This window comes from Poecilia mexicana, unplaced genomic scaffold, assembly GCF_051168715.1.
Source record: "Poecilia mexicana isolate PSO_F unplaced genomic scaffold, ASM5116871v1 scaffold_4, whole genome shotgun sequence".
In the NCBI taxonomy this organism is placed as follows: domain Eukaryota; kingdom Metazoa; phylum Chordata; class Actinopteri; order Cyprinodontiformes; family Poeciliidae; genus Poecilia; species Poecilia mexicana.
Window position 1 is genome coordinate 13,400,214 of NW_028263373.1, and position 15,673 is coordinate 13,415,886.

The 15,673-nt window shown below is 39.0% G+C and overlaps 1 protein-coding gene across 1 annotated transcript in view; it reads right to left on the reverse strand.

Annotated features, from left to right (window-relative positions):
• Positions 1-6,125: 6,125 nt before the first annotated feature.
• acbd6 (acyl-CoA binding domain containing 6) overlaps positions 6,126-15,673 on the reverse strand; it is a 34,873-nt gene continuing 25,325 nt past the window's right edge. The window contains exons 7-8 of the mRNA XM_088004987.1: positions 9,753-9,783; positions 6,126-7,045 (exon numbers count right to left, since the gene is read on the reverse strand). Coding sequence (XP_087861113.1) covers positions 6,891-7,045; positions 9,753-9,783 — 186 coding nt within the window. The 3' untranslated portion in view covers positions 6,126-6,890. The remainder of the gene's footprint in view (positions 7,046-9,752; positions 9,784-15,673) is intronic.

Genomic DNA, 15,673 nt, shown 5'->3' on the forward strand with positions numbered 1-15,673 from the left:
TTTGCCTTATCGAAACGCTCTTCGAGCCAGTTAACCCACAAATTCATTTACCCATTGAGAGCATTTACCACACACTTAGGCCTCTATTCAATTGTGGAGATCCATTTAGTACCTCCAACAGGCACTGGTCAGTCATTTAACAGTGATCGATGCTGTTTTCCTCTCTCGCTCTCCGAGAGTGGGGGTGACAAGAAAGATGCATGAAAAGAAACTATATGGGAGGACAGAGGGGAGGGGAATAAAACATGCACACAAACAGATGCCTTGCTGGCTGCTTCTCTGATCCTATCAGTGCTGAGGAGACACTGGAGCAGATTGCAGCACAGTCAAATCTACCCTTAATCCCTAGACTGTTAACTAATCGTAGAGTGATTTGTGAAATATGGCCAAACATGCATTGTAGTTATCAAAGAGAACATGTCTCTTATGAGAGTAAGTCAGGATTTTAAATACATCGTGCAGTGTTGATTTTAAGCCGTCACGCTTTGAGGATTTTCTCAAAGCTGACTAAAGTAATTTCCTTTTGTGGCACGTTGTTAGAGATGAAGGTATTTCTTCGCGTTTTTGTGGATCTCTGAGTCAGGAATCAAACCACAGACATTTGTGTCAACGACTAACAGTCTCTGTAAAAACGAGGCTCCTGCTCTGTAGACATGAAACTGTCGCTAAGGTCTTCAGTGTCTCACATCCTTTTTCTTTTTTCTCATGCGACACAACTATTTAAAAGATTTGTAGTTATGCAGCACTTTGGAAAGGCATTCATACCTCTGGAGCTTTTTCTCATTTTGTCATATTACAACCAAGAACTTCAATGTGTCTTCTAAGGATCAGACATGATTTTAAAAGATTTTCACAAGTACTCTCCTTGAGAAGGTTGGCGCATCAAGAGGTCAACCCCCAGAAGAAACAGAATATTTCAGTATGAATACAGCTGTTCTGTGAAGGCCTAAGAGGTTTGTTAGCTCTAGATGAACGTCTCACAGAGCATGGTTGTCCACTTAAACTGATAAGTAGATCACTATTTAGAGAAGCAGCCACTGTTACTCTGGAGGATATGCAGAGATCTGCCGCTCAGGTGGGAGAATCTTTTAAAAGGATAGTAACTATCCTCAACAGATTTGGTCTTAATGAAGGATAATTCTGAAGTCAGTTATAACTTGAGCAAAATTAATCAAATTAGCTGTAACAAATTTGAGTAATTTTTGATGCTAGTTAAAAAAAAAAACAACTAAAAATGTTTTTCAGTGACAGTACGTGGATGGACAGATGGATGGACGTACCGTCCAGTGTGTGTCCCGCTACTCCTCCTTTTGCTGGTATAGTCCGGCCTCTCTGCCACTCTGATCCAGATTAAGTGGATGTGAAAGATGACTGAATTATGATCTTGGCTAAGCATGTTTATTAAAATAATTAGAAAGAAATGAAATGTGTTATAATGAAATTACACCACAGCGTACATCGGTATGAAACTCATTTCTATGTGGGAATGTGGAACATTTGTCTGAAAGGAGGGCCGTGTAACCCAAACATAAGTGCTATCGATTGCTTTGTTTTAGATATTCTTTCAGCATTATAAAAACAAAAAGGCAAACACTCATTCCGGTTGGAGTTTGCACGTTTGCATAAAATGCCACAAATCTAGCTGATTTTTATTTAAGCATTGATTGGATGGGCTATGGGCATTAATGGATAGGGTCTAATAGAACCGGCATACAAAGATAAAGAGCCGCACAGACAGTTAGGATAATTTACACGCCACTTACAGCACTAGTATACATATAAATCTGAGGGAACTCCACCACTGTTGCTTTTGCAAAGATGACAAACACAAGCGCAAATGCCATTATCATCGATCGCAAGGCTTTTATTACAAACTTCCTAAAGGAAACGCCATGTTTTTTTTTCCCTTGCATGAAGCAAAAAGGAATAAATTAATATGCAAAACAGACAGGATTTGTTTTGGACCGAAAGTCAATCTCAGAGCATCGAGAAAGGACATTTTTCTCCTCAAGTGATTTCAATGTAGCCCTGCAGTAAACAATGATCTGCATGATGGCTGAGTTGGCTGGAGTCAAGCAGGAATCTTTCAATGACACATTCAAGGTTGTTTTAAAGGAAAACTGCGACTTGTCCACCAGATAGTTGCTGTAGCTGCAGATATTAGACAGATGACAGGTAAAATGATACGAGCTCATGATGATCTCGGGGGATCAGTCAATCATATCAATAAATCTAATTTTATCTGTACAGCACATTTCAGCAATGAGGCCGTTCAACATCATAAAGGCACAAAAATCAACAAGTGAAACGTTACATTTTTCCAAGTGCCATTGTTACACATCGAAATGTTGGTTAGTGTTTCATTTGTTATGGTCCAAAAGCAACTCTAAACAGCTGGGATTTTAGTCTAGATTTAAAGGAACTCAGTGTTTCGGCTGTTTTACGATTTTCCAGAGGTTTGTTCCAGATTTGTAGTGCACAGAAGCGAAGTGCTGCCTCTCCATGTTTGGTTCTGGAGATGCAGAGCAGAACCAGAACCAGAAGACCTGAGAGGTCTGGAAGGTTGATACAATAACAAGGATAATATTCCTAATCCTTTATATGTTTTTTTTTAGTTTTTTTTTTTTAGCTTTGATGTATTTACTTGAAACAGATCATTCTCAGAATCCTGCAGTGTAGTTTGTTATCAAAATCTGGAATCTCAAGCAGCAGAAACACTTCCTTCATCATCTGAACTCCACAAAGATGAATATGATTTAATCTAAACACCTTTCGCTCCGGCTGCATGTTTAAGGTTGCTGTCCTACTGCAAGTTGAACGTTTGCTCCAAACTCAGGCCTTTTGCAGCCTTTCACATTTATTTTCATCCATCTTCATGTTAATTCTGACCAAGGTTTCCTGCCCTCAATGAAGAAATTCATCCCCACAGCATAATGCTGCCACTGCCATGTTTTTACATGAGATTAATGTTACCAGGGTTCAGTTTGTGCAGTAGTTTGTGTGATGCCCAAAGAGTTTAGTGTTGGTCTCTTTTTTAAATATGTTTGCAGTTACAGTGACATGATTGCACATTTTCTTGAAGTACATCTCCCATAATGACATTAAGTTCTAGTTTAAAACAGAAAATAAGCGGTAAAATAAACAAATCTTTGCATAGATCTACAACTTAAATGTCATTTTAAGAAATACTCTGGCTTTGCAGTTGAATAAATAAAATTATTACATCGTTATAACTTTTATTATCATCATTAAGAGAGAAGATTTGATTCTCTTTCTTCTGACTTAGTAAGCTGAGTTCATAACATGGTGGGTTGAATCCTAATTTTACTAAACTAATAAAAACAATGTCTTACAAAAAGACATTGTAGATTTTTTTATGTTTGAATCTTTCTTGGTTATTAAAAATGTTACTTTGTTTTATATTTCTAGATAAACTCTAAAGAAGATTTAAAAAAAGGCTTTATGAAGCACTAAAGTGAAGTACACATATCTTAAACTGCTCCTGATCCTACTTTATTACTTTTCACCTGTAAAGAAACAGCATAAATATTCAGAAGGGCTGCTTACAGAGCGGTTGTGGTGCATGTGAGTCTGAGGCTTGCAGAGGGAGGGAGCTGCAGTGTCACAAGTGAAAAGCTCAAAGGAAAATTGAAGCTCCATAATGGAAGCATAATGGGCTTAGTGTCACAGTCTTGCAGACAACCCGGAGGGGGGGGAAGTATGACTGCCGTCAACCTCTCTTACCTCTATCCATTGTAACCGAGGTTCAGGAAGCAACAAGGAGACAACAGTGAGACCAAAACAAGCTCCAGAGGAACACCAGCAGCCTAATGGCTGCATGTGGATGGAATTTATAACAGTGAAATGGCCTCCTCTCCTCTTTGTGGGATTGTAGATCATCACATCCCAGACTTGCCTTGAATACTCAAAAGCTTTTGATCTCAGCTTACGTAGGGTTCATGAAAACAAATCCTGTTCTATAAATCTCATACTGGAGTTGAAGATACTTTGGTTGGATTTCACAAATGCAAATAATAATAATAATACATTCAGAAAAACAACACCAGTTCTAAGGAACCAGAGTGTTTGATTAGAAGTAAAACTAACGCTACCAAAACATCAGCTCCCCTGATGATTAATTCATTTGAGCCATTCCAGTAATCTGAGGCTGCCATACACACAAAGTAAACAGATTCAATCGATTGTGGATTTTCATATTGGCCATATAGCTCACAGCACAGGGTGATATCCCTTACTTGCTGTTGCAGAACAAGGTTTCTGTGCATTTGCAGTAGCAGGTGTCGCCCTGTGTTGTGCACAATGTAAACACTGTAGGAAAGTGTGGATGTGATGTCTAATGGCACTGAAGGTGGTCTGTTTTTAAGGAAGCATTTACTTAAAGTGTAAACTATCTAAACTGATCAAACCTTGATTCCACATTGAACAGATCTGTATTAAATACTAAGACTGATGGAGTCTTTATTTTTTCCTATAGTTTACTAATCCAGACAGCAATGAAGGAGGGATTAGTTCAGAAACCCGTTTGTGTGAGAAGTGCCACTAAGCTAGCATTTTAATTGGTCTTTATCAATATATTAATAAAGATATAAATTGATGTGAAGTAAAAACCAGGATGTCTGCCATGTTTATAATGCACTGAGGTGAGGGACACCTTGTATCTCTATTTATTTTCTCATTAATTTTTGGCAGCTTTTATGTCCCTACTGAAAAGCCCTGATGCTGCCGCATACATACACATGTCAAATGCTATCTTTCCACCAAACACAGGGTTTTGCATGTAGGTTAAAGAGTATTTCTTCCACAACTTTTTCATGTAACGTTTCTTCTTGCAACTCTTCCTTAGGGATCATGTTTGTAGAGTGAATCACTGTACTGTGTTCCTTAGTCCTCATGATGCAGCAGCTGTTATATAGAGGTACATCAGAACATCTATATGAAGAAAAAGTGTAAAACAAGTGGTAGGGTTTTACCAGGCAGACTAAAGAGTAAAGCTGAAAAAATGCACCTCTCACAGGCTGTTTTTCTAGATTTTACCCGGATATTTTTTAAATACATAACTTTCAGAAACTGTTTTTCTGTCTCAGGCTTTTCGTCTTGTTTTAGTTTCCACTTTTCTAATTATTTTAGCACATACAGCACAATATGCTACATTATCAAACAAAAATAGTGGTCAAAAAACCTTCAAATTTTGTTTAAGAAGTCAAGTTTAAGAAAAAAAAAAGACGTCAATCCATTTTTTGTGCAGACTACTGTATGTACAATCCAATTCAACCCAAGGCTGAGGGTCTGGCAGCTTCCCACCAGACATGTTGATAGTTATCTAACACCTTAAGTCGCAGCAGATTTTCAGTGTGACACTGGGCAGAGAGGGGGGTTGAGCATGGGGTCAGAGTGAACTTGTGCGTTAGATAGTCAAGGATTAAGCTTTGTCTCAAGTGCTGTGCAGAAAATCTGCTGGGGGATCTTCATGAATGTGTAGTTAAAAAATCTGGGTCAAGGTTTAGCGTATTTTCAGAGTGTGTATCTGTGTGTGTTTGAGCCAAGGCTTGACGACATGTAAAGGAGATTTAGACTCCAACCATGTGTTGGTTATGTCCAGATACGTTCCTCTATGAGATCATAGTCCAGAGGCAGAGCTGAAAACATACTGTGTTGTTTTATGCATTTACTTTAGATATGAATTGGTTACTTTTAAACATGAGCAGTATATTAAAGCTGCAAAATATTATAAACACTAGACAATATATATGTAGCATACACCTGTTGGAGTGGTTTTTAGTTGGTCTCAAATGTGTAGAAATAAATTTAAATCTATTATTTAAACTTTTACCACATTTAATGTGACATTCTGCACAATTCAACTGAATAAAAACTGAAGCAATTCAAGCACAACCTAAAACTAATACCATGTTAAAGCACCTTCTGGCTCCACTACCAGTGTTTTTGGCAGGAGTTTTTCAGTATCCAATACCTTAATCTGATCGCTCAACTATAGCTGGTAATGTTCTCTAAATCTACCAGGTGTTAAGAACGTCTTTTGTCAGAAATGAATTAGCTGACCACTGTTTCTGCTTACAGGACCGAGCAACTGACGGAGGCCAGGCGAAGCTTTAATTAAGACTTTAATGATGAAAACTTATAAATGAATGAAGCATTCCTTAATATACAACAACAGAATCATAAACTAACTCAGAGAGGACGAACGTAGAATAAAAGTGTGTCAGGTTATCAGGTTTCAGCTGGGAGACGGGTTGATATGAAGTGTCTGTATGGTGCAGTACATTATGTTCATAATACGTTATGTGGTATTGTTCATTTTTGTGGATTGTTCTAAAAGTATTTTCCCAAAGACTGAATAGTTCTCATAAATCCAGATATGTCACATCAAAATGATGCAAAATCATTTCAGTAAAATGTTTCCAAGACGTTATCCAGTTTATTAATTTGTCATATGGTCCACGTAGATGCTTGTTAAGCAGAAGTTATTCTGGGAGTGCTTCCCTCAGTACACCAAAATTATTGTCAACAGATCTTTACTGGTTACTACAATGTCTTGCAGTAACCATCATGTTATCCTGTTCTACTGTACAATCAACATACAGTTTTACAAATAACTGAAAACACATGCAATGCCCTGTTTTTGTCTTATCAGATGGGACATACATGTTCACAGATGAACTCCAGAAGAGCTAAACATGATTTCAGATTCACCTTCAAAACTTGAAAACTAAAGAACAACAAAACAAAACATCTGCAAACCGCAGAACCTAGAGAGTCTTTCCAAGGACCAAGGACGAGTAATGGGAATACCGGACAAATGTGTGGAGAAGAGACGAGAGAAGACTTGGATGGCACTATAAAGGGATGAGCTAGCCTTTCGGAGCGGTGTACTGGCGCAGGAGTGTGGAGATGGCGCTGGATTCAGTGACCTCCTCGGGAAGAGAGCCCTCCATGTCTTTGATGGATGGGTCAGCGCCGCTGTTCAGGAGGAGCTCTACAATGTCAGCAAACTCGCAGGCGGATGCTAGGAAACACAGAGGACATAATGAAGCAGAGGCTAGGAGGAGGTGTTCAAAGCAAAGTGTTGAGTTCATGAAGGAGAAAATAATTTTTCTGTAAACTGTGTCGATACATGACTAACTGGAATATGGAGATATGGAGAATTATCAACAAGTCATATAAAAACAGAGAACAAAGCACGCAAGCTGTATGTGTTTAGACAGACATGTTGCTAAAACATACATGTTTTAGCAACATGTCAAGATAACAATTTTTGCTGGACGACAAATTGTCCCAGGACTCATTGCGATAAACTATAAAACTGTTGTTTTGAGACCAATTTCAAGTAACATAATAGCAATAATGGCATAATAATGCCAGAACACATTCTCATGGATCAATAAAATTTTAATTCTAATGAACATTTAAACAGTGGAACTGGAAGACATTTGAAATATCCAAAACAAATAAAGAAAACAACAGAAACAACAAATGACATTAATTATGAAGTCTGTGTAAGCAAAAATATCTTTTGAAAAAAGGGATAGTTGAGACCCAAACACCAAACTGAAGACTTTTATCAGTCAGTTTTTAGTAAAAGGAGAGGGAATACAGAAAAACAACAAATAAACCAAATGGAAATGATTGAGTTTCTTTTAATTTATCGTGCAATTAATTGATGTATTGTTTATTGTGACTGGCCCAGGTGCCATGTTAGAACATTGCAGCTTAGTTGACCTTGTTAATTTACCATCATATCACGGCTGACCTGCAGATGATTTGCTAGGACAAAATACCGGTTGGAGTCAAGAAAGATGTAACATTCTGAACAAATCTCCATTGTATAATTACACAAAGGTAATACTGAGAAAAAGTAGAGTCCAGTTTTACTGCACAGTAAAGCCACTTAATGCCTTAAATAACAGTAAAGAAGTGTTGCACTAAAACATTTGGTGCATTCCTTTTATTAGAAATTTGGTTGGAATAAAGATGAGCAAGAAACATAGATGGGAACAATAAACCTGCCAGAAATAGGTTTCACTTTAGATAGAAAGATAAAAAGAGTTGTTTTACTTTTTATATAATTAACTAACACTTAAGAGTACTATGTTTTATTCAGTAAGTATTTAACCATATATGTTTTGCTAAGCTATTAATATGATAATTAATATGCTTTAGGTAAACCTACCAAATATCTTTTCAACAGCTAGCATTGTTTAATATAGCATATGTAGAGGATTGAAGTTAATGAAAAGCTTATCTGCAGACCCTGCAGTGACACTAGCCTGGACCTGAGCCTCCTTCAAACACTTCATTTCTGCCCCACTGGCAATATGTGGCCCGCTAAAAGGGTCTTCTCTCTCTCTCCCTGTTTCAGTGCAGAATAAAGAGGAGAAGGGACAGCTTGCACTTTCCTAACCCAGTTAGTGAGTCCCATCATTCCTGATGCACCTCTAAACCCTGTGGCACCCCCCCGCCCCACCACCTCCTCCCTATCCCTCTCTTGTTGTGAGTGCTCTTCTCTGTCAGTATCAATCGCAGGCTCCTTTTAAAAAGCAGACTTTGTGCTGTGCCACGTTCGCTGATGTCAGCAGCTGCGGTGATTGACAGCTAGGCCTTTTAACCTGCAGCCCAGAGGTGGCTGACGGGCCTGGATGCTGGTGGGTGTCCAAATGCGCGAGATGTGATGATACATCGGAATGCATGTGGGCAAGTAAGCAAATGTGAGTGGCACGTATGAATGCGGAGGTGAATGAAGTGTTAAAAGCTCAGGGAATCAGCCAAATCAGACTGAGCTCGACTGCTTTTTCTTTTTTTTTTTCTTCCGCTTTTTACAGCTTTGCTTGCAGCTTTCCTCTTGTTGCTCTAAACAGTATTTTATTCAGCCAGCCGAGTGCGCACGTGGCGGGTGTCTCGGCTGGGCCTTGAGCCGTAAAAAGTGGCCAGCCCTCAGGGGAGCAGTAGAGGAGGAGAACAATTTATGGTGAGCAGTAAACCCTCAATTAATCACTTGCCAGCCACTGCGGCCCTGTGCAAAGAGAGGTAGGAATGAATTTTCATTCTCTGCTATTTGTCTCTTTGAGTTCATCGCTTATGTTTATTAGTCATCTTTTTATACCACATCCTCAAGGGCTGCTCTGATGAGTGCATGTATATGTGTGTGTATGTAGCCTGCTGGTAGGTGATGCAACATGCCCGCTCCGACGCCACCACGCCGTTGGAGGACAGATGGTGTAGCAGCTCATACACACATGCACGCTCATAAAGAGGCTCAAAGGACGTGAGCACCGCCCATCAGGGACACGTGTGTTGGGGCACGAGAGGGTCAGGGGAGTCTGAGGACCACTGCTGATTTCCTCTGGGAGGTCTGGCGATTATTACACACACACAGAAAAGTGTGCACACACAGACACACACACACACACACTCAGCTAAGGAGGCACACATACAAACCAAAGAACAGAGAAGAATCACAGAGACTTGGTGAAAAAATAGAAAAGTGTTGAAAATTAAGATGAGGAATGGAGCAGAGAGTGAGAAGAAATATGATAAATCTGAGACAAATACGGGCAAAGGGTGTGTGTGTGTGTGTGCGTGTGTGTGCGTGTGTGTGCGTGTGTGTGGGCAAAAAACAAGCTGCTGTACATAAAGGGAGGACGCATGCAGACAACATAGTCATGACAATGTACGTTTTTTCAATTGCAGAGATGAATACAAGGGGGGCTCCTTACCATAATGTAGCGCTGTCTGCCCTTCATTATCCTGAAAAAGGCAAAACAAGTGTTTACTTCAGCAGACCCATGACAAAGGAGCAATAAAATACTCCAGAGTGAGCAAATTCAGAGAATAATCAGGGTGAGATGCTGCATCTTTGCACTGCATATTGCAAAAAAAGTTTTGAGCAGTCAGTGTCTGTAGTGGAGGACATACTGACTGCTTTTGTTCACTCTATTTTCTCTGGTTATACTCTCCATTTACTGTTTACTGCTAACATTAACTTGAAATTCTCACTTTGTCTACCTTCCCATATAGACGGATGTCTTACTGACACACTTAGAAGTCAAGATCCAGCATGTTATAGACACGTCTCTGCATGGACACATCTCCAGCACGTTATCAAGTGTTCTCTTAATTTTGTCATTGTACTGTTTTTTTTTGTTTGTTAATTGTTTTGTGGGTTTTTTTTTTTATCACACAAAGCACTTTGAATTGTCTTGTTGCTGTCCAAATCAACATGTCTTAACCTTGTTAAAGCAAAGGTCACAGTTAAAGATTGTGTTTACTGTTAGATATGCTGCTTTTGTCCTGCTATAAAAAGAACAGGTCACGGTCTCACTTACTATTCAAAGCTGCGTTTTTCAGCAGATTGCTGCTCAAACTGAGTCTGGGTCTGCAGAGTCTAAAAGTGACAGTCTGTGTCAGAAAGTGTGCAGAAAATCCACAAAGGGTCGAGGATTTTCTGTGGACGAGGATGACTCTGTGTCTTTATAACAGTACAAATGGCATTTGGGGTCAAAGGGTCAGAGGTGGAGATGTAACTCTTGTATGAATTGTTTGACTGGGGACAAGGGTGGGGAAATATGTGTGTGCGCAGGTATAATGAAGCAGAATATATGACAGGCAACATCAACAGCAGAATCACTTCTTAATCACCACTCCAGACTGCCTTTGCACCTCATAATTGAGACAAATGGATCAAACTGTTGCCACTGGTCTGAGAAATGAAGAGCTTGAACTGAGCACAGTGTTTTGAAATGCTCAGGAAGACAAATTGATTCGTATTACGCCAAGGGAATGCAAATAAAAACGTTGCAGGAAAAAAAAAAAAAAAAAAAAACAGAAATAACCTCCTGGTATATCAAAAACAAGCAAAGCGTTACATAAAAGTTTGATACATCACACAATATGAAGAAAGAAGCGGTAATAAGATAAAAACCCAAGACATGACAAAAATGATAGAGCTTTTTTGACATTTATGAAAAACCCGTAGTAAACAAAAAATGTTTTCTGTCCTGATTTAAAAGTGTCAATGGTTCCTGCGTGTCTCAGTCTTTTGGACAATTGGATCTAGAGTTGAGGAGCACACTAGTAACTAAATGTGCCTTGATGTGTTTTAATTTGAGGTTTAAATTTGCAACGATTCCTAAATCTATTTTGGTCCTAAAGGCCTTTAGTAGAATAAACAGACAAACAGGCAGAGAGAAGAGAGGAAGACATGCAGCAAAGGTCTTAGGGACGGGAATCGAACCCAGGACGGCTGCGTTGAGGCTTCTACCCTCTGGATGTTGCACTTGCTCTACCTGTGCAACACACAGCGCCCCAGCATTATTAAAAGTGATATTAAATATCAATTTTTAAAAATATTTTAGAAAACCAAATGTGCTGTCTCAAAATGTCTTAATTCTTTTCATGTGACTGTGTTCCTTCTACTTTTCTTCAGTCCTAACATCCACCTTTCTCACTCTGCCTTTCCGTTTCCTCTTCACTTTCATGTCCTCTCCCTCTCTTTTCCACCCAGCTTCTGAGGCTGGGAGTCGGTGCATAGTGAAACCATTGCTGTGCTTTTCTTGGTCCCTCAGGACCAGCACTTTGGGGACCCGCTTATTGGATTAGCGCTTGGTATTCCCTCTGGGTGGATTTCAGAACACAGATGTGAATCGCCACCAGTGTGGAAATCAGTGATGTGATTCAACCAAGACAGCAATGCTGTCTGTCTGCAGGTAAAAAAAATCACAACTTAAGATGTTCCGCACAAATTGTCCATTTTATTTTTCTGCTGTGTGTAAAGCAGAGTGGAGAAAAGTACCATAAAAATATAGCTTTTAAATAAAGATTCTTATGGCAACTGTCATAAAAATCTGGTTATAAATATAAAACTTTGAAGGTAGTGGAGAGGGTATTATGTCAAATCAACTTTTTATTTAGTTTTATGTCATGTTATAATGTTATTCCCTCATCAAAAATATACCTGGAGTTCAGCTTTGATTCTTTAATGCAAATTTGAGAAATCCTTGAATCTCCCATGGTAACCAATCAGGGGTGCGTAAACGAATACTCCCACAAAGCAACATCTATTTCCATGCAGTCCGCCTCATAGAGCATCCCTCTCCTGCAACTCTGCCCTCTCTGCTCCTACAGACTAGTGGCAGCAGTCAGCAAACATGTGGAGGAATTGTAAGTACTCCTAAGAATGGTTGTAAATGGCATCATGGAGGAGCACTCAGGTCATGATGGGCGGAAGAGAACGTGTTGGAAAGTGTAGCAGCTTCTTAAAGAGATAAAGACCAATTTCAAGGTGTAAAATTGCATTTCTATAATAACTGATGGTAACATAGTTACCTGATTATGGTATAATATGGCACTATGTGCCTAGAAAATACAAAATGTCCCTTCTTTAAAAAAAAGTTCCTTGTTTTTGTACACATCAAACAAAAGCAAAAACAGTGAGATGGGGACTGAAATGTAAAAACTGAAGTGTGTTAAATCACCTAACTCCATAGCTTTATTTAAAGTGAAAGGGATTATAGTTCCCATGTTAATTTTTTAAAACACATTGATCTCTTAGCTTTCTCATACAAAAAAAGAGTAATAATAACAGATTATGAGCATATTTGAAGAGGATTACAGTATATGTAGGCAGTGCAAATGCAGCCTAAAGCCTTCTTGCATGACTGTGGGGGTCATTCTCCGCAAACTTTAATGCCCCTGGATTCAGGACGGAAGCTTGATGGAATCACAGGAAATTGGATTGTCTTCTATTTGCTTTGGAAGCAGACACTCCCCCTCCGACCCTCTTACCTGCAGTCAACATCCCCCACCCCTCGCTCTCCTGTCTCCCCTGTTCCCATCCCATTATGGAAGCATGTCGCACCAAACCTTTGCTTTTACATGTCATCCAAAGTTTCCTCTTGCAAAACAGAAACGCTGGGCTGGATGTCAGCAGAGAGCTCAATAAAGTACCATAGTGGCAGAGGAGACCCGGCTCAGAGTGCTAGTGTATCACGCTCATGGGGAGGGAGGAGGCGGGAGCAATATGCTTAGAAGCTGCATGGATCTATCAGTCTGATTACAGTTTTGCTGAATTCAGGTCCCACTAATCTATCATTTCTACCACACAAATGATGTGAAGCAAGATGAATGTAAGGAAGAGAAAGTGAATTAGAGGGATATAAAAAGAAGGCAAGCAGTCTTGTGAAAAAAGGAAACACTGTAACTAGTCCAAAGTTGTTTGAAAAAAAAAAGAATAGCAAAGAGACCAAATAATAATTTTAACTTAAAGGAGCAGTTTCTGTTATTTTAAGTACAAGAACAGCATAGGTCAAACAACTAACTCCGTAACTCTAACTCAGGCCAGTAAAAAAAAGAGAAAAAATACAAATCTATTTCGCTGTATTTTTGAAATACCAAATATACAGCTAGTGGTTCATTATACTTTGTTCATTTTCTGAACTTGTGGCTCTAAGCAAATAAAGCTCTAGCATTAACAGAGTTTGGTGTCTAACAGGGCTAAGCTAGCCTGCCACATATTTTTTTGGACATATAGTAAAACTACACAGCACTAGCGCAACAACTTAGAGACACTATTTATAAATTGCACATAATTGTCACTGCTACGAAACTAAATGACATGCAACAACTTTTGCAATGACAGAAGAATAAGGTTGCTCCATATCGTACCACAACATGCCAACGCTCTGTCTGTACTGATGAAGTACAACTTCTCTCGGTATGCCGAATGCTTGGAATGGTCACAGTAGGACAGCTTGACCAATTTTCTGATTAATCCAGCTAATAAAGATTGGACAACTTGAGACAACTCTAGACCAACTCTAGAATGGAGGACAAGATTTTTTATTTATTCATTATGAAGACTCCTTTGAAGACTCCTTATAAGAATACACAAGTAAAATAAAAATGTGACAAAATTTGATGGATTTGTTTACAGACATTAACATATGTACCAAAGCAAGCATAAGTGAGATGATAAGTGTAAAGTTTGGATGCTTAATCATTCTACAATGTATTCAAAAAACAGAAAGATATTGCTATTGTTCATTTGCAACAAGTAAAAATGTTGATGCATACAACATACTGTCAGAAAATTTAAATACTGCCCAAATTATTCAACTTGCTGAAATTCACTGTTAATAAATAAACTAATTTAGAGTATAAATATTGCAGTTCACTAAACCTGTAGTCTCTCTCAAGAAGACATCATGATGTCCAGAGATAAGTACATAGGTTTTGTTGACAGTTTTGTAAAGCCAACCAAAAATATTTTAGTTTTTATTTCTAGGAACTAACTACCAAGGTGGAATGGGCTTACATATTTGTCTCATTACAGTGATCTTTCCTGTAGCTCTCTTTTCTTAGCTCATTTTTCTGTGTCGCAGTAAACTTTCTTTGGGCTTTTCTTCCTCTCTTCCCTTCCCGCCTCCTCCTTTTCTCCTCCTGCTGTCCCTGACAGCAACATTAAACAAGTAGGGAAAAATGAACAAGCAATTATGATTTATGATCAATGCATGCAGCAGCTGCTGACTTTTATAATGACAGTGGTTGGGGGGAGGGAGGATGAATGTGTGTGTGGTTTGGATGAGGGGGAATCAATAGGGGCCTGGGATCATTGGTATGCAGATTCCAAGAGATAGGGTTATGACGAGTAGGTGCCATTAATCAGAAAGCCGAATGCAGATCAGGATGGAAGAGATGATACTCCTATACGGCATCATAAGTAAATCTGGAGCAGCTACTACAGAGCCAAAAATCAAAAATCAGACTCTGTGTGCAATAAATTACACAGTTTGTGCGTGGCATCCAGTTTTTAAAGATTCTGTGTTTAAAACATTCAATGAAAGCTTCCAAAGGAAAAAAAAAAATCTTAGCAAACTTCTTCCTGCAAAGTGAGATTCCCTTATTATTTCATGCATCTTACATCAAATGTATTAATATATATTAATGATATATGGGTGGCGCAGTTGGTAGAGCTGTTGCCTTGCAGCAAGAAGGTTCTGGGTTCGATTCCCAGCCCCGGTCTTTCTGCATGGAGTTTGCATTGTCTCCCTGTGCATGTGTGGGTTTTCTCCGGGTACTCCGGTTTCCTCCCACATTCCAAAAACATGACTCTAGAAATTGTCCCTAGGTGTGGGTGTGTGTGCATGGTTGTGCGTCTCTGTGTTGCCTTGCAACAGACTGGCGACCTGTCCAGGGTGACCCCGCCTCTCGCCTGGAACGATAGCTGGAGATAGGCACCAGCAACCCTCCCAACCCCACTAGGGACAAGGGTCTAAAGAAAATGGATGGATGGATTAATAATATATATATTAGCTTAGTGAGATTATATATATGACATTTACAGTGAAAGACACTGAAGAGGATCCTGCAGATCCATCTCTTTGTGTTATGATCTGTTTTAAGTACTGTAGTCTTTAAGTACTGTAGTCAAATATTCCCAGGCAAATCTTGTTCAAAGCAACATGCTAAGTTTATTAGGCAGTAGAACAATTTTTAGATAATGGCACTGAAATATGTTATAAGCCAAGCCATCAATAAGTCACATCAAAACTTATAACTCAGCTGCTGAAGGTGTTCAGTATGTTCTATATAAAATCCTTGCAGGCAGGAGCAAATCATAATCTTATTAAAGATTGTAGTT